Source organism: Lutra lutra, chromosome 1 (genome assembly GCF_902655055.1).
Source record: "Lutra lutra chromosome 1, mLutLut1.2, whole genome shotgun sequence".
NCBI classification, from domain to species: domain Eukaryota; kingdom Metazoa; phylum Chordata; class Mammalia; order Carnivora; family Mustelidae; genus Lutra; species Lutra lutra.
The window spans coordinates 8,976,801-8,998,994 of record NC_062278.1 but is presented as its reverse complement, the minus strand read 5'-3'; the positions used below and the strand labels follow the sequence as shown (position 1 = coordinate 8,998,994).

At 46.7% G+C, this 22,194-nt stretch overlaps 1 protein-coding gene across 6 annotated transcripts in view; it reads left to right on the top strand.

Annotated features, from left to right (window-relative positions):
- DOP1B (DOP1 leucine zipper like protein B) overlaps positions 1-22,194 on the top strand; it is a 107,123-nt gene that overhangs the window by 42,999 nt on the left and 41,930 nt on the right. For all 6 annotated transcript variants that reach the window (XR_007125663.1, XM_047720135.1, XM_047720152.1 and 3 more), the window contains exons 6-15: positions 988-1,086; positions 1,401-1,524; positions 3,451-3,560; positions 3,821-3,935; positions 7,512-7,632; positions 9,381-9,500; positions 11,257-11,359; positions 12,467-12,658; positions 14,938-15,619; positions 17,474-17,745. Coding sequence is in view for 5 of the 6 variants with exons in the window: in XM_047720135.1 (XP_047576091.1) it covers positions 988-1,086; positions 1,401-1,524; positions 3,451-3,560; positions 3,821-3,935; positions 7,512-7,632; positions 9,381-9,500; positions 11,257-11,359; positions 12,467-12,658; positions 14,938-15,619; positions 17,474-17,745 (1,938 nt within the window). In the remaining variant the exon portion in view is untranslated. The remainder of the gene's footprint in view (positions 1-987; positions 1,087-1,400; positions 1,525-3,450; positions 3,561-3,820; positions 3,936-7,511; positions 7,633-9,380; positions 9,501-11,256; positions 11,360-12,466; positions 12,659-14,937; positions 15,620-17,473; positions 17,746-22,194) is intronic.

The window sequence follows — 22,194 nt, the reverse complement described above, 5'->3', positions numbered from 1 at the left end:
GTAACCAGTAAAGGAGAATAAAAGACAGAGTTCCATCAAATTGGGTCCTCACCGCAGCCGGCCTCGCTAGCTGGGGAAGGCCTGTGGAGACAGCCAGGCCAGAGTCCCGGTGGAGAGGCCTGGGTGGAGCGTCCTCCCCTCAGCTGGGACTTCCAACTGACCATCCCCATAGGGCAGGATTTATAGGGCAGATGACGGAGTCTGAAGTTAAACAATTATTCACCTCCATACGGTTTGGAGCTAGCTGCATTCCTATGTTACCATGTCTTTACATCTTCAAGGAGCCTGGGCTGGGTGTTTTGGCCTCCCCTCCCGGATTCCATTCCGGGGGACCGCCCCAGCCTGGAGCAGGAGGGGATGCAAAGCAAATTTCATGGCTCTTGGCGTCCAGACCAGAAGGGCCATTCTGACTGAGAGGCCAGTGGATGTCCACTAACCAGGATCCCCAGGTCACCTTTGCGGCACGAGTCTCAAACACATTTTTTAACCTACCTGTGTATGTGCAGGTCAGGGTGGCTGGTTATGCAGGACAAATCCCAGAAACCTCCATCCATACAATTCCGCACCCACCTGCCAAATCTTAAAAGTCTACATAGCAGCCTTAACCGGGCTCAGTAACATATACCGCGCGAGTGTTCTCAAGACCACATTTCTGTCACAAGGCTATGTCCCTTGGGAACTTGAGCAGGCAAGGCAAGCAGTGTGCACATTCCAGGACCCGGGAGGAGATGAGGCGCTGCCAGCTCCACAGGTCAGCCAGGTCACGTCTTTTCCATGACCTCCTCCAGCACAAGTTGCCCCCCAGGGTCTAGGGCTGGAACCCACATTTCCCACATTTACACCTGATTGTTCAGTTCCTGGCTTCACACGGTGGTTTGAAGGTTCCCAGTAGAAGTTACTCTCATTTCTGTGACTGTAAGCAGTAGCCCGCCAAGTACTACTAAATATCTGGGGAGTGAAATGGTCATGCTGTCTTATCATTTACAGGTAAAGTCTCTATGTGCCTCACTGTTGGACTCAAATGTCCTGGTGCAAAGAAATAACCTGGAAATTGTTCTGTTCTTCTTTCCATTTTATACCTGTCTGGTAAGTCATCTGTGTTCTTCCGCGGAAGTCACTGGTGTTTCCTGAGGACATGGGGCAGGTGGGTTGGACCTCAGAGCCACTTTGTGATCACCGTTTGCTTTCAGCCAAAACAATTTTTCAGTTCTTGTTCCTTTTTGTGAGGAGGATGTTTCCGTAGCAAAAACTGCATGGCTTCTGGCCGTGGGCATTGCAAAGAACCAACTCCTTTTGAGGACTTTGTTTTTAAGATAAAGCTTTGTAGACTGGTAAGGGGGACCATGTGTCCAAAAGCTCCATCATCCCTTTGCGATAAAGTGTTCTCTGTCCTCCAACAGGACTCCAGTGAGAGAGCCATTCCCTTGCTCAGATCAGACCTCGTGCAGATCCTGTCAGCGGCCACCCAGACCCTACTGAGGAGAGACATGTCTCTGAACAGAAGACTTTATGCGTGGTTACTAGGTACTGAGCAGTATCCAATAAGTGAAAGTCAAAGTTAACGTGAAACCTTTCAGTGCTGATTTTTGGAACAAGTTTCAATCGTGGTGATAACGTTTCTGAATCATAAGATATGGAAAGATAACACGCTGATTAAATAGGGCCTGGTCAGCTGAGTTCTGCCTGTACTGTAGCTTGGGTTATGTTACAGGTATTATACTTAAAAACCGGGACGTAAGTAAGTGGGATATCTATTGAATATTGAACATTGAATCCCATTTTAAGAAGCTTGAAATACCACCAAAAAAAAAATGGTAGCTAAACCTTGTTCAAGTAGAAGCCTGTCGCTGTAAAGAAGTCTCATGGGTTTGGGGGTATGAGAGAAGACCCACAAATGTTACAGATTTGGGGTGAAAGAAGGTTTGGCCTGGATGAGAATGTCTGTGGCATTGACATCAAGTTTTGGAAGACATTTGGATGACTTAAGGGGAAAGCTTGAGAACCCAGGCTTCTGTTTCTGCAGACGGCCTGTAAACTTGTAGAATAAGAGCCCCTGACTGTTGGTTGGAAGTCTTCATAGGGACAAGAGTCCAGGAAACCACAGGGCTAGGAGGCGAGCACTTTCTGAATTTTATAAATTCCCATGTTCATGTTCCTGAGCAGCAGTGGTATACAAAGCGACCATGAAGGGACTCCATAGCTTTTTTTCTTTTTTAAGAGGAGTTTTGGGTTCACATCGAACCTACGAGGAAGGTACAGAGAGTTCCCAGCTTCCCCCAGGTTCCCCCTCCCCCCCACCAGGGTGGCACATTTGTCATAGTCGATGAACCAGCGCTGGCACGTCATCACCCAGACTCTCTGGTTTCCATCAGGGCTCGCTCTTGCTGATGTGCTTTCTGTGGGTGTAGACAGATGTGTGAGGGTGTGTGTCCACCAGGACAGCATCCACGCAAAGTAGTCTTAACTGCCCTAAAAAGTCTTCTGCTTCACCGATTTTATAATCCTCAACATGGAGGTCTTTTCACACCAGAGGCAGAAAGTTCTCTGTACCCTTTCTTTCCTCTTTTCTCCCTAGTTACAGAACTTTCAGAACCCATTGCATAGAAGTTCATGAAGGATTTCAAGAAGAATATTTACAGGCTCTTTAAGCATTTTTATCAAAAGGATGATTTTGCTAAATGATCAGCTCTGTCCTGGTTGACCTTGACTTGCTGTGTATAGAGAGGACCCAGGATCCAAGTCCAGTGCTGAGTCCAGCCTGTTAGCCTCAGCCTCAGAGCCCATGCTCTCTCCTTGTACCACAAGTTGCCCTCCCTTGCCCCAAAGACCTGCAGACTTACCCAAAGCTCAAAATAAGGGCATATATATGAGAACAGCTTGGTTTCACATACTGTCATACAGACACTGGTTTTAAAAACTGATCCTCATCGGGGCGCTTGGGTGGCTCAGTGGGTTAAAGCCTCTGCCTTCAGCTCAGGTCATGATCTCAGGGTCCTGGGATGGAGCCCTGCATTGGGCTTCCTGCTCAGCGGGGAGCCTGCTTCCTCCTCTATCTCTGCCTGCCTGCTTGTGATCTCTCTCTCTGTCAAATAAACACATTAAAAAAAAAAAAAATCTTAAAAGGAAATTTTAAAAAAAAGAAAAACTTTTAAAAAAATAAAAATAAAAACTCTTCCTCCTTCCTTTAGATCTTTGTAATCAGACAATCAGAGACCTCGAGGGTGAATTCTCGGGACAAACTAAATTGATGTCCGTTGAAGCGGAGTCCTTGGTACCCCCACGTTTTTCTCAAAAGAAGAAAATGTGACTTAGTCTTGCCAGATTGGAATTTGGTTTTCTGTTGGAGGAATTCTATTTTTAAAAATGCTGGAGCATGAGACCTTTGCGCAGGATTATGTACTTTAAAATTGTAGATCTTGTTAACAGCTCATGATCCTTGTTCTTTTATAGGTTCAGATATTAAAGGAAATACCATCGTGCCAGAATCTGAGCTCTCAAATTCTTACGAAGACCAGTCCTCGTATTTTTTTGAAAGATATTCCAAGGATCTTTTAGTTGAGGTAAAGGAGCCTTTCTGGGAAGTAGATCCCGGTCAGAACATTCCTGATCATGATTCCTCTGTGAATTGATGGGCAGGACCTCAAAGCAGACATGGGGCATGTCCTGGATCCACAGTGGGGAAACCTTCTCTGTGCTCATTCCATGCCGCGTGACTGGTTTTCTCTCTATCCCAGAGTTTTTACAAGTAGAACAACCAGTAATGTCAAACTGTGCTGTGTACAATATCCTGATCTGTGGCTTTAAAAAAAAAACAAAACAGGGTCTAGCTGAAATACTGCACCAGAAGTTCTCAGACGCCGACGTAGAGGAACGTCACCACGCGTACCTGAAGCCGTTCCGAGTCCTCATCAGTCTGCTCGACAAGCCGGAAATAGGTAACGTGCGAAGCGTGGTCGCCATCATGAGCCCGATGTGGATTGCCTTTGCGAGACACATCAGCATGTTACTTTGAGTGTAATTCCATCAGAGCTTCCAAATCTTGAAGTACTTCAGCCCGGTTATGTGTTCAGAGGCCATATCTAGGCACCACTTAGAGTTTTGCACAATAACGTGAGCACTTTTGTTAGAGAAATCCTTTGAGCTCCTACTGTGCACATCTTGGTGTGTGCGAACAAAGCGCATACTGTACTGACTTCGCGAGAACGTTCTTTCTGTCAAATATTAGGCTTCAAGTGAGCTTTGATTTTATTTTCAAGGGAGTAGGAGACCCTCCTCCCTCTTTTTGCCTTGTGACTTGGGGCAGGCACTTCTGTCATGTGGGCCTCAGGCTGTTCCTCTGCCAAAGGAACAGAGCTGAACTAGACTCCGGTTCCTAAAGGGTCCCCTGATACACACTGTGGCCCTGTGAGCCTCAGCTGAGAAAATGACCTTCTCTCCCTTGCTTAAAGAATAGAAATTGCTCCTATATCCATTCACACTAAGATCTTAATATCCAAGGTGCCTGGGTGGCTCAGTCAGGTAGGTGTCTGCCTTCCACTCAAGTCATGATCTCGGGGCCTAGGATCGAGCCCCACAGCGGACTCCCTGCTCAGCGGGGAGCCTGCTTCTCCCTCTCCCCTTGCTCCCCTCCCCTGCTCATGCTCCTGTGCTCTCTCTCTGCCAAATAAATAAAATCTTTAAAAAAAAAAAAAAAAAAGATCTTAATATCCGGTCACTTGAACACCATAATGGGGTCTCCATCTTCTCCATAGGATTTCAAGGGGTTTTTTGTTATTGTTTGTTTTTAAAGATTTTATTTGAGAAAGCAAGAGAGCACAGGTGTGGGGAGGGGCAGAGGGAGAAGGAGAAGCAGACGTGGGGCTTGATCCTAGGACCCTGGGATGAGCTGAAGGCAGATGCTTGACTGACTGAGCCACCCAGGAGCCCTGAGATTTCAAGTTTGATGGTGTTGTCTGAGTGCTCAGGATTTATACACTGCCTGGTAGCTGTTTGCAGAGAACAAGAATCGAGGGCTTTATTGAGGTCCCTTCTCCCTCTGCTCTTGGGGTGGAGGTTGGAGACCGTTTATTCATTCAGGGACAGGCATGGAGCATTTGCTGTGTGGCAGGGATGATGCTAGGCTCTAGGGATGCAAGGGGGGGAAAAGGCATCCAGTCAAGTTGTATGGAAGGGAGACTCTGAGGACCTCATGTGTTTTTACTGTTGTTAATCATAACAGCTGACATTTTTTGAGCATTTTTTTGTTTGTGAAGTGATTTATATACATCATTTACATCTCCCTATGTACCTCCTTGCCTCCAACAACCCTGAAGTGGGTTTTCTCACTATTCCCATCTTACAGATGGAAAGACTAAGGTTGAGCAAGAGTAAGTGATTTGCCAGAGGCTGCCTGGGAGCTGAGATTAAAATGTGGTCTGTTTGACTCTAGAGGCTAAGCTCTCCGACAGGACACAGCTGCTTACCTGACTGCACGCAGACCCACCACACCCGAGATGCTCGGTCATGGAACTCGGTTGACCTTGTATCCCATGACGTGTACAGCTCTAGCTGCTCTTGGCCAGACTCAAAGCATGAAGCGTTTGTCCTTCCAAACTCTGGCCTTAAGTGCCCCTGAGCGTGCCCTGTGCCCTTCCCCCGTCCCTCCCCTCCTCTGCTACCTCAGTCCACCGGCGACGGCTCTCCCTCTTTGTGTGGAGTGACTGCAACTCAGAAAAATCATGATTTCCACTAAAAAATGAAGTGAGCTTTGTAAGTGTATTGGGAGCTTCCTGCATAACTTGGGGAAATGACCAAAGAAGAAATGTAACCTCATTTTGGAGGCTGGGGGTTTAATGTCTTGGTGAGCCAAGTGAAGTGTTGCTGTCATCTTGGGCTCCAGGTTGGCGTTTCCAGAAGGGGATGAATGGCAGCCTTCTGCCCGATCCAACCATCTGATTTTCCTGTCTGTTACTTTTGTTGTCCCAGGGAAGACATACTTGGGAGGCAGAGGAGTGGATTATACAGAAGTAGAGCTGAAGGGGCAGGGCGGTCATTGTTTTGCTACCAGGCGTCCCCCGCTGCCTCATTTTCTCCTTCAGTCACAGCAACAAACCTGCCATCATTTGTAAAAAGCATTCAGCATCTTTACACTGTAGATAAAATATATATGCGGGGCTTTGGGTGAAAAAAGTTTTCTCAGAGGCACATCCTCTGTTTTTGTGAAAAAGAAGCATAAAAGAATGGATTGATCTTCTGGCTGCTTTTTAACACAGATACGTTGACAGAGCTTTCATTTCCTCTGAATCGATCCAGTTTTCCTCCCTTGAACACATGGGTGAGAGGTCACTCCCTTCCCTGCCTGGTGGTTGCTGTGTACGCAGCCGATATGTCTAGCCGCCTTCCACCTGCCTGATCGGCAGGAATGGTTCCCTAACCTGCAGCTGGCTCCATTCTTTTGTGCCATTTAGTAAGCTTTTCAGGAGTGGTGGCATTGCTTTTGTGGGATACCAGCTCATGATTAAAAGATTTTGGGGGGGCTGCTCCTAGGTGGCTCAGTGGGTTAAAGCTTCTGCCTTCGGCTCAGGTCATGATCTCAGGGTCCTGGGATCGAGCCCCACATCGGGCTCTCCGCTCAGCAGGGAGCCTGCATCCCCCTCTCTCTCTGCCTGCCTCTCTGTCTGCTTGTGATCTCTGTCTGTCAAATAAATAAATTTAAAAAAAAAAAAGATTTTGGAGGGGTACCTGACTGGCTCAGTCGGTGGAGCATGTGACTCCTGATCTCAGGGTCATGAGTTCGAGCCCCAGGCTAGGTATAGAGATTACTTAAAAAAATAAAATAGGGGTACCAGGCTGGGGCAGTTGGTTAAGTGTCTGACTCGGTTTTGGCTCAGGTTGCAATCCCAGGGTCATGAGATTGAGCCCTGCATTGGGCTTGCGCTCGGCCTGGAGTCTGCTTAGGTTTCTCTCTCTCTCTCTCTGCCCTTCCCACCCCTGTGCTCGCTCACACTCTCTCCAAAATAAATAAATCTTAAAAAAATAAATACATAAAAATGTAAAAAAATTTTAAAAGAATGTAAGATAGAAAAGTGGTCCTACTCATTGGTATTTATGCTGAGTAGCATCTCTGGCCAAGCAGTTCGTGCACACTTACACACCCTGAGCGTACATCCTGGCTCCCCCAGACAGAGTCTGGCTTGGATGAGTTCCTTCGCCTCTCGGTGCCTGTCCCTTATCTGTCATCAGTGCAGTAGTGCAGTACCTGGTCTTATGGCTATTGTAAGGATTAAATAAGGTTTAACCGATAGAAAATGCTTAGAACAGTGTCCAGCACATGGTAAGCACTACAAAAATATTGGCCATTTTCACAGATGGTATTCCCTAGCTAAAGTCGTCGTTGCCAAACTGAAGTTTCTGAGCATTTTAGACAATAAAATTGTGTGTGCAGTTATGCTCTCTCTTTTCACGCATGTGTCATTTACTGATGTAAACATGGATTGTTCACCTTTCTCTGACCATTTTCGTTTTAACTGCAGGGCCTCGAGTGGTTGGGGATTTGTTTCTCGAAGTCATCCGGGCCTTTTATTCTTACTGCGGAGATGCGCTCGGCTCCGATCTTAAACTTAGTTATACCCAGAGTGGAAACTCGCTAATAAGGTATGGGTTTGGCTCCCAGCTTCACGCTTCTTCCCCGCTCCCTTACGGCATGAATCTCTTTTCCCTGCTGTTTATTAGAAATTGTTGGGGCTAGAGAACATGGGCAAACAAGGCATCACACCAGCCATGAAGATAACTGATGCTCTTGAGTCCATCACCACGAATGGCCTGTTTCCTATCGGCTGGCGTCAGAGGCATGTGAGCTAGTCTCTGCCCAGCCTGGGCTGTACAGACCCTATTTACTGGCAGGTGCACAAACTGTTTAAGGGCAGCTGGATCTAGTGTCCCCATGCGGGGACTTACAAGGGAGGGCGGTGAGGGCTGAGAGAAGATTGGGAGGTGGAGCGAGGATCCAGCGGCAGAGGGGACACCCAGCCAGGGGCTCCCCGAGGACATGTGCTGCAGGACCCCGAAGGCAGAGCATGTGGGATTCAGGACCTGGCAGGGGTGTTGTCTTGGAGCGTGTGGTTTTCTCTCAACCCTGGGTTTTGTTCTTGTTCTTTTTTTTTTTTAAGGATTTGTTACTAGACTGGTGGTGGGGTGGGGAGAAAGGGTTGAGGGAAAAGCAAGCTTCCTGTGGAGGAGGAAGCCCCACACGGGACTCAATCCCAGGACCCTGGGATCATGACCTGAGCCGAAGGCAGACACTCAACTGACTGAGCCACCTGGGTGCCCCTTGCTTTTGTTCCTTTTAAGACAATACAGTCTCTTACTTTTTACTTTATCCTTGATGTAATTTCCTTCTGCCTGAATTGGCATTGGGTATATTGAAAATATAAATCTATTTGAAGATTTCTCTGGCTTCTCAATTGTAAATGTACCAAGAGTTCTGAGTGTTTGCTTTTTTTCTCCTAGATTGTTTGTTCTTCTCTCCTAGAATTATTATCTCCTGAATGTGAAAGTAATACATGCCATTTGTGGAACATACCGATATTTGAAGGTATCAAGAAAAAGATATCACCCACAATCCCACTGCCCTTGAGAGAAACACATGAAACATTTTCATTTCTCTCCAGACTTTGAATGCATACATTAATATATAGCTGCATATCTTTTATTTTAAAGATGGAATTACAGGGCTGCCTGGGTGGCTGGGTCGGTTAAGCGTCCAACTCTTGATTTTGGCTCAGGTCATGGTCTCAAGGTCATGGGGTCAACCCCGTGTCAGGCTCCACGGTCAGCAGGGAGTCTGCTTGAGATCCTCTCCCTCTGCCCCTCCCCCAGCTCCTGCATGCACGCTCAATCGCTCTCTCCTTCTAAATAATATACAAAGATGGAATTACGTTAGCTATTCCGTTGCCTGTTTTTTTTTAATGCGTTGTGGGTAGCTCTTCTGTCTTCTGCAATGGAGCGTAACTTTGCCTTAGGCTCCTCAGTAAGGATTTATACTTGTTTAAATAAACCCTGACTGACCAAACGGGTGTACCATGTTATTTCACCAGCAGGGTGTCTAAGGCCTCACAGATGGGCTAAAACTGCTTTCCTTTACCAGATTCTTTTCACAGTAGCTCTTATACTTACTCCCAAGAGAACGCCTCAGTGTAAATATTGTTTATACAGTATAAATATTGTTTAGGATGGCGTTATGCAGACTCTTTCCTATATCAGGCCAGTAACATTTTTACCTTTATTGGGATTTGTCTGTCTCTCTAGAAGTAAGTAAACAGATTACAGTTTTTCAGACATGGTGTTCTCATGATAGACGGCTTCTCATAGATGCATTCATGAGCATCTGCCTTCCTTTACAGTGCAATAAAAGAAAACAGAAATGCCTCTGAGATTGTTAAAACAGTGAATTTGCTGATCACGTCCCTCAGCACAGACTTTCTCTGGGACTATATGACCAGGTGTTTTGAGGACTGCTTTAGGTAAGTATCCAGTTTGGGATTATGGAATGTTCAGGAGGCTTTTGTGGTCTCATAGCTGTTAATGTGGCTCAGGTTGGGTGGTCTCTGCTGAGCACATGATGGGAAAGAATTCTCTTAAAATTGTAGGAAGAAGCCTCAGGTACTCTGTGCCCCATAATTCTCGAGCTTCCTTATTTATTAATTCTAAGTCGAGAAAACCTTCTGCATTTTCTTGTTACATTGACCAGATACATCTGTACGCAGTGTTCCCAGAAGCTCATTTGTTTAAAGGGGTGGAGATCTGTGGTTCTGTGACTAGAGTGCATGGTTTTAAAATCATTAGTCTTGGGCGCCTGGGTGGCTCAGTGGGTTAAAGCCTCTGCCTTCGGCTCAGGTCATGATCTCAGGGTCCTGGGATCGAGTCCCGCATCGGGATCTCTGCTCAGCGGGGAGCCTGCTTCCTCCTCTCTCTGCCTTCCTCTCTGCCTACTTCTGATCTGTCTCTGTCAAAGAAATAAATTAAAAAAAAAAAAAAAATCTAAAAAAAAAAAAAAAGAGTTTGACTTTCTTTAAAAAAAAAAAATCATTAGTCTTCTTACATTCTTACTGAAATTTTTGTATCACTGGTCAGATAAAAGCATTAAGGTCTTAAGCTGCCATGAGCAGCTTTATGTCACCGTTCATCTGGTCACTGACTTGTAACACCTCGCCGTTGTGGACCGTGGCACGCTCTGGGGAACCGCATGCTTCCCTGTCAGCCTATCCCAGGCCCCTCTCCCCACAGCGGGAGGAATAGTGTCATCTCTCAGACCCTGTCTTGTCCTGAGTCACGCGGTTAGACTTCCTTGCTGTCACTGTTCTTTCCCTACCTGGCAACTCAATAGAAGTTTTCCTTGTTGTTTGCTGTGGGCTCTCCTCTGGCCTGAAAGCCTTCCAGGTATACTCATTATCTCCTCAGGACACCCAAAGAGAAGCAGACATTTGGATCACATAAGAAAGTCAGAGCCCAGGGACAAGAGGCCCATCGTGTGGCATTGCACAGGAATTAGCGGCCAGCTGAGGCGGGAACCCAGGAATGCCTGACCTCTCAGCTGCTCCCCACTGTGCCCCTCTGTGTCCTCTAGAGCCAGGGCCCGGTGGGCATTCAAGTCTGTGATGAATCAGTTACCTATAGCCAGATCCAGGGGTAGCAGCAAGGCCGTGCTGAACTGAAGCTGGAGTATATTTTGGTCTGCCTGTTTCCATTTCAGAATTACAAAGGTGTGCTTTCTTTAAGAAAAAAAAAAAAAGAAAAGAAAAATCAACTACAAAAAATTTCAAATGTAAGAAAGAATAAGAAATAATGCCAAACACACACACACCCATTACTGAAATTATACACTTGGCCATTGTTTTTCAGATTTTTTTTTTTTTTTCAAGGAATAAAATGTTGCTACCCAGACTGCCCTTGGAACATGGTTTGTGGGGGCACCTAGCATCACTCCTTGCTGGAGCTCCAGATCCACTGGGTGTGGCATCCCACCTGGGCCTGGATCTGCCCTCATCTGAACTGGTGACGTTCAGGTCTGAGTGAACCTGTTTTGGAGACAAGCAAATTCAAGGCACAGACTGACACTCTGTGTCTATAGTTTTAGTCACTGGATCTTCCTTACCAGAATGACAGAGCTGCCTTTCATTATGTTTGAAATAGGGTAACTTGCTTGCTCATCATAAGAAATGCTTGAAGTTATTAAAGGAGAAAACATTGATTTGTTTTTTTTTCCTGTGACTTGTGTAGACCAGAGAAGAGGACTTTTCCTGTTGGGAAGAGCATCGGCCCTCCCCCGACCGTGTCAGAACTCTGCACCCTCTTGGTGTTCCTCCTGGACGTTATCCCCTTGGTAAGGCCCCTGGCCGAGAGGAGGCGGCTCTGTGCTTGCTGCTGTTCACGTTCTCGTTAGTGTTTTTGGCCGGATAAACCTCACCTTCCTGAAAAGTGGGTGCACGTAAATGCACACCTGCAGTGTTTGTTTTGGCGTGGAAGATGTAGCTGAATGTAATCTCCTATGCCTTTTATGTCTTATTTAAAAGAGGTTATAGGGGGGCACCTGAGTGGCTCAGTGGGTTAAGCCTCTGCCTTCGGCTCGGGTCATGATCTCAGGGTCCTGGGATCGAGTCCCGCATCGGGCTCTCTGCTCAGCATGGAGCCTGTTTCCCCCTCTCTCTCTGCCTGCCTCTCTGCCTACTTGTGATCTCCCTCTCTCTGTCAAATAAATAAAAAAAAATAACATCTAAAAAAAAAAAAAAGAGGTTATAGGGGCGCCTGGGTGGCTCAGTGGGTTCAAGCCTCTGCCTTCGGCTCAGGTCATGATCTCAGGGTCCTGGGATCGAGTCCCACATCAGGCTCTCTGCTCAGCAGGGAGCCTGCTTCCCCCTCTCTCTCTGCCTGCCTCTCTGTCTACTTGTGATCTCTCTCTGTCAAATAAATAAATAAAATCTTTTAAAGAAATAAAAGAGGTTATAACTTTGAGCCAGTTGTAAGTGGCCTGAGCCAAAGTTTTGTCCAGCAGAGATGACCTGGCATCACCCTGCACCTCAGTTCTTCAGGAGTGGGAGTAAAGGTATTTCTACGTAAAATTGTGCCATTGGCTAATTTTCTCAAAGGAAACTGTTTTCCTTAATATAGAAATAAACCTGGCAATGATTTTCTATTAAGAAAGGTAAAGACACTTGAGGGGCACCTGGGTGACTCAGTCAGTTGAGTGTCTGACTTTGGCTCAGGTCACGATTTCAGGGCCCTGGGATGGAGCCCCACATCGGGCTCCCTGCTCAGTGGGAGTCTGCTTGTTCCTCTGCTCACCCCCCCCACCCCCGCTCACTCTCACTCTCTCTCTCTCATAAATAAATAAAATCTTTTTAAAAAATGGACTTTCTAAGGCACCATTTTTTTTTTTTTTTCTGAACAGAAATTGGAAACCTGTAGTTAAACGCATGTCTGTTTTCCACAGGAACTTTACTCTGAAGTGCAAACCCAGTACCTCCCTCAGGTGCTGGGCTGCCTGGTGCAGCCTCTGGCTGAGGAGATGGAGGCGTTGAGCTTACCCGAGCTCACCCAAGCCTTAAAGACGTGTTTCAAAGTGCTCAGCAAGGTCCAGATGCCACCTTCCTACCTGGACATGGAGCCCACGAGTGGAAGCACGGTACAGCCCTGGGGAACGGATGTGGTTCTCTGGGCTTGGCTTACTTCCTGGGAGCGGGAAGTAATTGGGGTGGGCTAGGGTAGAAGTAAAGACCAGAGGATATAAAGGTGTTACCTAAAATCTGCTTCTAGAATCCTCAAACGCTTCCCAGAAGCTTTTAGCGTGGAAGCTGACCACCCCCCTTCCTTTGCCCACCCCCGCCACTCCCCCCTGCAGGTACTGGTTTGATTCGGCTCACTGTCCAGACCTTGCTATGTGTGTGTGTGTATTTGTGTGGTGTTGGTGTCCTTTTAGACACATAAGTGAGATGCTCATTTTTTGGGCTGCAGTAACAAAGTACCACTGACCGAGGGACTTAAACGGGAGGGAGTTACTGCCTCCTGGTTCTGGAGGTCAGAAGTCTGAGGCCACGTGTGGGCGGGAATCATTTTCTCTGGGGAGGGATGGGGGAGTCGGCTCCATCCTTTGTCCCTGCTTCTGGTGGTGCTGGCAGGTTCTGGGGTCCCCCTGCTGTAGACTCAGCATCCTGCTCTGTCTTCATCCCCACCCTGTGTGCAGATTTCCTTTTTGTAAGGACATGGGTCATGTTGGATTGGGGCCCATGCTAATGAGCTCATTTTAACTTGACCATCTGCAAAGTGCCTGTTTCCAATAAGGTCACATTTCCAAGTACCGGGGGTAGGACTGATTCATCTTTTGAGGGGGACACAGTTCAACCCATAACATACACTAGTCTCTGACTTGCTCTGGTTCTCAAAAAGTGTTCTGGGGACCTCATTCCATACCGGTTTATGTAGAAGCTTCTTACTCTTGGGTGACTTCTGTGCGATAGTCTAGGTGTGGCTTTCCCATGTCTCCTGGGCTTCTCCTCTCAAGGGCATTTAGGTGATTTCTGGTTTTTCACTGTTACAGGCAGTGCTGTGCTAAGCTTCCTTGCGCAGCTGGCTCGTGGTCACAGGTTTCTCTGAAGGGTCAGTCCCTCTCCGTGGGTTGCAGTCAAACCCATTTCCTTTTAAACTGGAGAGATAACGCTCCTTCTAAATTGGCACGGATCCTGCCAAATGGTCCTCCCAGAAGACGGTAACCAGTCAGGAGCTGAGGGTCTGCAGTCTTTTTTTTTTTTTTTTTAATATTTTATTTATTTGACAGAGATCACAAGTAGGCAGAGAGGCAAACAGAGCAAGAGGAGGAAGCAGGCTCCCTGTGGAGCATAAAGCCCGATGCTGGGCTCGATCCCAGGGCCCTGGGATCATGACCTGAGCTGAAGGCAGAGGCTTAACCCACTGAGCCACCCAGGCGCCCTGAGGACCTGTAGTCTTTGGGTTATTTTTATTTTCTACTTTGCTTAAAGATTTGAAACCTCGGCCCTTGACACCCGTCCAGTGCAGCTGCGGGCTGGAGCGCAGGCCGACTGGGTGGCGGACACCCAGAAAGGGAGCTGCTCCCAGAGCTCAGGGCTAGGCCTGCACTGGGGTGCAGACCCACTCACAGACTGTTAACTCCCTTTCCAGAGTTAGTCTTTTTTTTTTTTTCCTAGCTGTATTAGCTAATAAAAAAGTCCCTTAAATGATTTCAGATACAAAATTTAAGCATGTGTCTTCAAACATAATTATCGATGTTTCACAAAGCGTGGAATATTTTATTCTTCCCTGTAGAGCACAGTGGTTTAAATGCTGGAATGTTTTAAATTTAATGGGATATTAATGATGTTAGCAGTGTTAAGAGGAGAGGTTGACCGATTAAAGATCATAGTGTCGTCCCTTTGAAAAAGCGATGGAGCGCACGCACGCACACACACACACTCACACACACACTCACCAGTAGGTCAGTGGAGGGGTACTTATATCTACATGGGTAAACACTTTATTCTGGCTTTCTGCTTTCATTTTATTTCTTTATGCCTTTATTTTGCCCTCAGACTGACATCCTCATTCAGTTTTTTAATTTAAATATGCCAGAAACTCTCCTTAAATAACATTTTTGAACCTTGAACCTAAATAAATAATACAAAGTGGGCTCAAAGCCCGCCTTCCTGGAGAGTATGGAGCCCAGCAGCCTCCTCTTTGGGCTTGCCCCCCTACTTTCCCCTGTTGTGCCTTCTTCATTGTATTATACACTTTTACACAGGGGTTCTCTTGGTGTAGAAAATTAGGATTTCAAAAAACTGGAAGTAACCTATTCATGATTTGCCCGATTCAGCTGGTATTTGAATCCCTTGGCCTTAGGAGATGTGTACAACACAAATTTCCTTTTTTTTTTTTTTTTTTTTTTTTCCGCAGAGTCCAGTAAAAGGTGAAAACAGTGAAGTGATTATAGACACAAAGGCAGTGATTCCGGCTGATGAAGATGCTTCGTTTCCTCCCCTGAAATCTGAAGACAGCGGGATCGGGCTGAGTGCCTCGTCGCCAGAACTCTCGGAGCACTTGAGGGTCCCCAGGGTTTCTCCGGAGAAAGACGATGTTTGGAAGAAGGGTGGGAGCATGCAGAGGACGTTTCTTTGCATCCAGGAGCTGATCGCCAACTTTGCCAACAAGAACATTTTTGGAGCACAGCTGACAGGGGCCGGAGAAGAGAACAAGTGTGACGAGCCTGTGGGCCGGAGGGACGAGGACGGGCCACCGTGCTCAGCGGGCAGCGACTCCGACAGGAAGAACCCGTGGGACACGAAGCCCATCAGCGTGCCCCAGTTTAAGCAGATGCTCTCAGACTTGTTCACAGCTCGAGGGTCTCCGTTTAAGACAAAAAGTGCAGAGTTGCCATCGCCTCCGCCCAGGAGCCCCGGCCAAATAAAGGAGGAGGACTGGGCTATGGAGCAGGTGGTTGTTGACTTGAGCTCACGGGAGGGCTGCAGGGAAGCCTTCGCGGCCGCCTGCCACCTGCTGCTGGACTGCGCCACCTTCCCCGTCTACCTGTCCGAGGAGGAGACGGAGCGGCTCTGCGAAGCGCTCTTCCAGCTTCCCGGTGAGAGGGCTGCCCCCCTGGGGTCCACCCTGAGGAGTCCCGTCACGTGGCCCACACCCTCTCTGCCACGTGTGTTTTTGTTGTTCGTGGTGTGGGCTTTTGACTTGCCTCTTAAAGGTGGCAGATTGGTGAGGTTGGGACCGTATTTTTAAACTTGAGGAGTCCCACAAAGCTCGTTAAGAGGCCTGGAACGTAAAAGGTGCTTCATGATAAATAGTAAATAGACTAGTTCATGAGACCGGTCATTAAAGATTTGTGTTAGTCTGCTAAGGTTGCTGTAACGAAGTACCACTAAGTGTCTTAAACAACAAAAATGCATTGCCCCACAGTTCTGGAGGCAGAGGTCTGAGATCAGCATATTGGCTGGGCTGTTCTGGAAGGTTCAGAAGGATGTGTTTTAGCCTCTCCCTAGCTTCTGGTAGTTCCTTTGCTCATGGCATCATAACTCCAGTCTTTTCATGGCTTTCCCCTGTGTATGTCTATACGTCCTGTGTTCAGTTTCCTTTTTATAAGGACACCAGTTATATTGGATTGGGACCCACTCTAATATGACCTTGTTTGAACTCATTACATCCGCAGCAACCCTATTTCCAAATAAGGTCACATTCTGAGGTCCTAAAGGGACTTATACCTGCAACATAAGAATTTTGGGGAGTCAGGGGGACACAATTCACCCCATAACAGGCGGTGTCTTAGAAGCTCAGGCTGCCGCAACAGAAAACCATAGACTGAATGGCTTAAGGAACAGAAATTTCTTTCTCACAGTTCTGAAGGCTGGAAGTTTAAGATCAGGGTGCCAGCATTGTTTCTGATAAGAGCTCTCCCCTTGGTTGTAGACGGCCACCTTCTCACAGGGTGCTCACATCCTGGGGGCATGGGGGCATCTCACTGGCATCTGTTCTTACGGGGGTGCTAATGCCGTCATGAGGGCCCTACCTCTGAATATCATCACATTAACATGACCCATGTCCTTACAAAAAGGAAATCTGCACACAGGGGCTTCAACATACGGATTTGGGGCAGACACAATTCAGTCTTTAGCAGGCAGTGAACTCTTAAAAGAAAAAAGAGAGGAAGGTGGAAAACAAGAAAGAAGTGATTAAGGAACACAGGACCAAGCCGTCCCCTCTTGTAGTCATCACAGTTAATTTCCTCTGCAGTTTCCTCGTGGCTCATTAGCCGCACATGACACTGTACTTGGAGGATAGGCGCTTAGAATTCAAGTCCACAGTTTATTTGGGGCCTCTTTTTTTTTTTTTTTTAAACATCTTATTTATTTATTTATTTAAGACAGGGACAGAGCATGAGCTGGGGGAATGGCAGAGGGAGAAACAGGCTCCCTGCTGAGTGGGGAGTCCGATGTGGGGCTCAATCCCAGGACCCTGAGATCATGACCTGAGCTGAAGGCAGACGCTTATCCATCTGAGCCACCCAGACACCCCTATTCTGGGCCTCTTTGATGCCATGTGTCCTGCCATCAAGAGAGCCTTAAAAAATGTTTTGAACTCTATACCCACAAATGTGGATTTACTATATGTAAATTTAAAAGAAACTTTTAATATGAGTTCCACTATATGTAAGTTTCTAAATAAATAAATAAAAGGCAGGCACTCTGAGTCATCTCAAAGCCCTGAGATTAACATTTTCAGAAGTCGAATAACCTGACAAGCTTTTGAAAGCAGACTCAGGGTCCTTTGTCCTCTGGCCCTGAATGATTACTGATAATCATGGCACCACCAGAAGGTTACTATCACACTGCTGGCCGCCTGACTTGTGGATCTCAGAGTGTCTCCAAATCTGCAAACGGCGAGCCATCATCACGTGGTTCTGTCTTTCTGACTGGCTTCCTTGCAGGGGCCGGCGATTGCAGCTTCCCGTCCTGGCTGAGGTCCCTCATGACTGTCAGCTGCTGTGTGAACGACTGCTTCCTCCAGAACGTGGCCATCTCCACCCTGCTGGAGGTGATCAACCATTCCCAGTCCCTAGCGCTTGTCATCGAAGACAAGATGAAACGTTATAAAAGCTCTGGACACAACCCGTTCTTCGGCAAGCTGCAGATGGTCACAGTCCCTCCCATTGCTCCAGGGATACTGAAAGTCATCGCAGAGAAGACCGACTTCTATCAGGTATCCCCCACTGGGCGGAGGTGGGCGAGACCCTCTTCCCAACCATCTGTTCAAAGCTGTCCGCGACATGGTGGTCACTCTCCTAGGGATATGGCGGCTCTGATGACAGCCCCAGAGGGCTGCTCGAGACCTGTGCCCGCCTTGTCTGTCCCTCTCTCCCAGGCTGCAGCACAGTTTCTGGCTCTGCTCAGTTTTAGGCTGACTGGACTTCATCTGTAAGGATTGTTAAGTTATCTAAATATATGGAAGAAGAGACTGTGCCCTAATTTATAAGGGTAAAGGCTTTGAAGCTAGTTCACTTCAAGGAAAGCTTAGTACTTGTCAAATTTAGGGAATATTATCGCTGAAGATGGTGAGCGGGTCTTGCGTCCATCTTTGAGGGGTCAAAGTAAAATCACTTAAAGCTACATATGATAGGGCTCGTTTAATTGCAAAAAAAGCTAAAAGCAGTTCTGGTGAGCTCATGAGAAAAAGTGAAGTTTCTTATAGAGATAGTGCCCACAGATGTCAAAGGTTAAGAGCGGAATCCAGCTGGGTCTCATGGGGTCTCATCTGGGGGCTGTTAGACCCTGAGGCTGCTCCCTCTGCACCTCGCTTGGCCAAGGTGGTATCCAGGGGTCACCTAACAAACTTGGTTGCCACGTCACCTTCAGTCTGCCTCATGACCCTCAAGTTTGGTTCTTATAGATAATGATGCTCATATATCTTTCCCGCAAGCCTGAGCTAACGGGTTGGGGCTGTTAAACAGTCTGTCAGTGAGGCACCCTTGGGTCAGCGCCTTCTTCTCCAGCCTACACAGCAGTGACAGGGGCCAAGGGGTAGGAGGTCATGTGGGGCAGATGGGGATGTGCCCACTCACTAGGACCTTCGGGGATGGGGCCGCAGACACCCTGGAAAGTTTTGACACTTAGGAAGAGATATTTTATATAATTTATGGGTGAATGAGATGTGGAAACTCTACTGTCCCTTCAGGTCCTAACAACCTGTGCGTTGAAAGCCTTTGAAATAGGCTGCCTTGGGGCACCTGGGTGGCTCAGTGGGTTAAGCCTCTGCCTTCAGCTCAGGTCATGATCTCAGGGTCTTGGGATCAAGCCCCGCATTGGGCTCTCTGTTCAGCAGGGAGCCTGCTTCCCCTCTCTCTCTCTGCCTGCCTCTCTGCCTACTTGTGATCTCTGTCCGTCAAATAAATAAATAAAATCTTTAAAAAAAAAAAAAGAAAGAAAGAAAGAAAAGAAACAGGCTGCCTTTTTCCTGTTTGGGATGAGCTCTTCCCAAGCAGGTCACATAACTGAGGCTACCTCTCGGCTTTGTTTCTTGTTGTTGTTATTGTTGTTAATAACAGCTGTAGTTAGATAAAATTTACTTACCATACAAGTCTCCCCCTTGAAGTATACAATTCAGTGGTTTTTAACCGTAGTCGCAGAAGTGTGTCATTTTACTTAGTGTTTTCCCTATTTTTTTTTTTTAATCTTTCCTTTATAGTTTTCTTTTCCGGCAAATGGATATTTTTCTGTGTAATGTTTTAATTGCTCTGATAGTTTTTCTCAGTATATTTTTGGAGTTGTGTGTTTCTGTATGTTCTAGTAATAGTGCAGTGATGCCTGTGTGCGTTGCATTTTACACAAATTTTTTTTTTTTAAGATTTTACTTATTTATTTGAGAGAGAGAGTGAGTGAGAGACCACAGCAGGGGAGCGGCAGGCAGAGGGAAAGGAAGAAGCAGGCTCCCCACTGAGCAGGGAACCTGACACGGGGCTCAATTCCAGGACGCCAAGATCGTGACCTGAGCTGAAGGCAGACACTTAACTGATTGAGCCACCCAGGTGCCCTACTCAGTCTTTCAAAAAAATCATCTGACAGAAAGGAGATAGGCATTTAAGCTGTCTTTTTAGAGCTACACAATTGCCTTGACTGGTGCTTTTTGTATGGATTTGATTAACTATCTGGGGTCAGTTGCTTACACATCAAAGAACTTCCTTTAGTGTTTGTTTTGATTTATTTTTAAATTTAAATTCAGTTAATTAACATATAATGTGTTAAGAATTTCAGAGGTAGAATTTAGTGATACACATACCCAGCATAGAGTACCCAGTGCTCATTTCATCAAGTGCTGTCCTTTGTGCCCATCCCCCAGTTACTCCATCCCTCTCACTGCCCCCCTCCCCCAGAACTTCGTTCAGTGTTTCTTGTAAGACAGGTCTACTAGCAACAATTTCACTCAGTGTTTGTTATCTGGAGATGTCTTTATTTCTCCTTTTATGGAAGGTAGTTTTACTAGATATAATGTTCTTGGTTAGGTTTTTTTCTGTTCTTTCGAAACTTAGAATATAAGAATAAATATACTTTAATCAGTCCCAAATATGCTTGAATATACAATATTTAAGTAAAGCAGCAGTTTTTTTGAGAGAGAGCATGTGTGCCTGGTGCACAGGGGAGGGGGTGGCTGGGAAGCAGAGGGAGAGAGAGAATCCTAAGCAGGCTCCAGCACGGAGCCCATCTCGGGGCTCGATCTCATAACCCTGAGATCATGACCTGAGCGGAAATCAGAGTCAGATGCTTAACCGAGTAAGCCACCCAGATGCCCCAACAGCACTTTTTCAATAATCCCGTAACAAATGCTCATGTGAATGTTTGAATTCACATTGGGATTCACCATTTGGATACGTGACTCGCTGTCTTCTTGCCGCTCTGGATCTTCTTAGGTTTCCCTTATACTGTGAGTGGTTTTCTTCTTGCTGCCCTCAAGATTTTCTCTTCATCTTTGTCTGTTAGCATCTCATTGTGATATGTCCATTCCGGATCGTGTGGAGTGTATCCTACTACGAATGCTTCAAGTGTTATGCCTGAGTTTTCGCATCCGAGAGACCACCAAGGAGCCAAGCACCGATGCAATCACATGAGGGTTTATTTGACAAGCTTAAGCTTGGGCCCAAGTATACTCGGCACAGCGGAGTAGGGACTTGGACCCCGAGCCAGATTACAGTCAGAGTTTTTAAAGGCAGAGTAGGGGTGGACTCGGCAGTGGGTGAGGACAAAGGGGGTTATGGATGATGTAAGTCTCTAAGGAATTTTGGAAGCGAGGTCTCCAGGACCTTGAGGGGCTAGCTGTTGTCTGAGGAAAAGGTTATTCATTACCAATAATAAAAATCATCTTGTGAGACCCTTTAGATGTATATCAGTGGGTCATATGCTTGGGAATGATTGCGGACACTATTGGAGGTTTAGAGATAAAGTTTCACACTTCTATCAAGTGTCCTTGTTAGAAGAAATTTAACTTTATTTACATTTTCTTCTACCTCAGTCTCCTTCAGTTTTATGGAGGGGAGGGTGATATTAGGGCTTGAGGAACTGAGTTATTTGCCTCTGGAAATTGTGCTATTGATAAGATAGCTTCTTTGTTGTAAATCTCTAGAACACTTGTAAGCCAAGGGAGACTCCTGTCTTGCAGGACTATGATCTCTGCAAGTTAACTCTTTGTTTTTCTTTTAGGGCAGCCAGGGTTGGCTGAGGAATGTCACACATACCACCGAGGGGAGGGGAGCGGGTGGAGAGGGGGTGCAAGGTGCCAGCCTCCGCTTTGCCAAGATGGCTGTACTTATGTCAGGGCTAGACTCCAGGTGGGTACAGCCTTGTTTTTCTTGGCCTCCACACAAGCTTCTTGGATATGTAGGTTAATGTTTTTTTGTTGTTTTTTTTTTTTTTTTATCAAATTTGGGGAGTTTTTGTCCGTTATTTCTGCACGTATTTTCCCTGCTCCTTTCTATTTCTCTTCCCACGGCACTCCCGTCCATGGGTGTGCTGCTGCACTTCACAGTGGCCCACATTCCTCTCAGGCCCTGTGCATTTCTCTTCATTCTTTTTTCTCTCTTTCAGATTGCATCATTTCTGTCAATCCATTTTCTTCACTGAGTCTTCTTTCCATCCTTTCAGATGAGCCACTGAGCCCCGAGGGGTGAAAGGTTCATTTCAGTTATTATACTTTTAGTTCCAGAATTTCCATATGGTTTTGTTGTTGTTGTTGTTGTTGTTTTGGTTTTAGGGGGCTTTTTTGTTTTTTGTTTTTACCATTTTCCACCTCCATTCCTGGCCCTTGACTTGTGGATTCGGTCTGTACCTGGGCCATAGCCTCCCCCCGGTGGACCCTGTGCTCCTGCCTCCCTCCTCTGTGCTGCTCCACGCAAGTGTGTTTCTGCATGTTCCGGTGATATCTGTGTACCTCGCATTTTACTCAGCCTTTTCTTTTTCTTTTTTTTTTTTTTCAAGATTTTGACTAGAGCAAACGAGAGAGAACAAGTAGGGAGAGCAGCAGAGGCAGAAGGAGAATCAGGCTCCCCACTGAGCAGGGAGCCCAAAGCAGGACTCTGTCCCAGGACCCTGAGGTCATGACCTGAGCCAAAGGCAGACGCTTAACCAACTGAGCCATTGTTGCTATTGTCTGCTTGATGAGAAA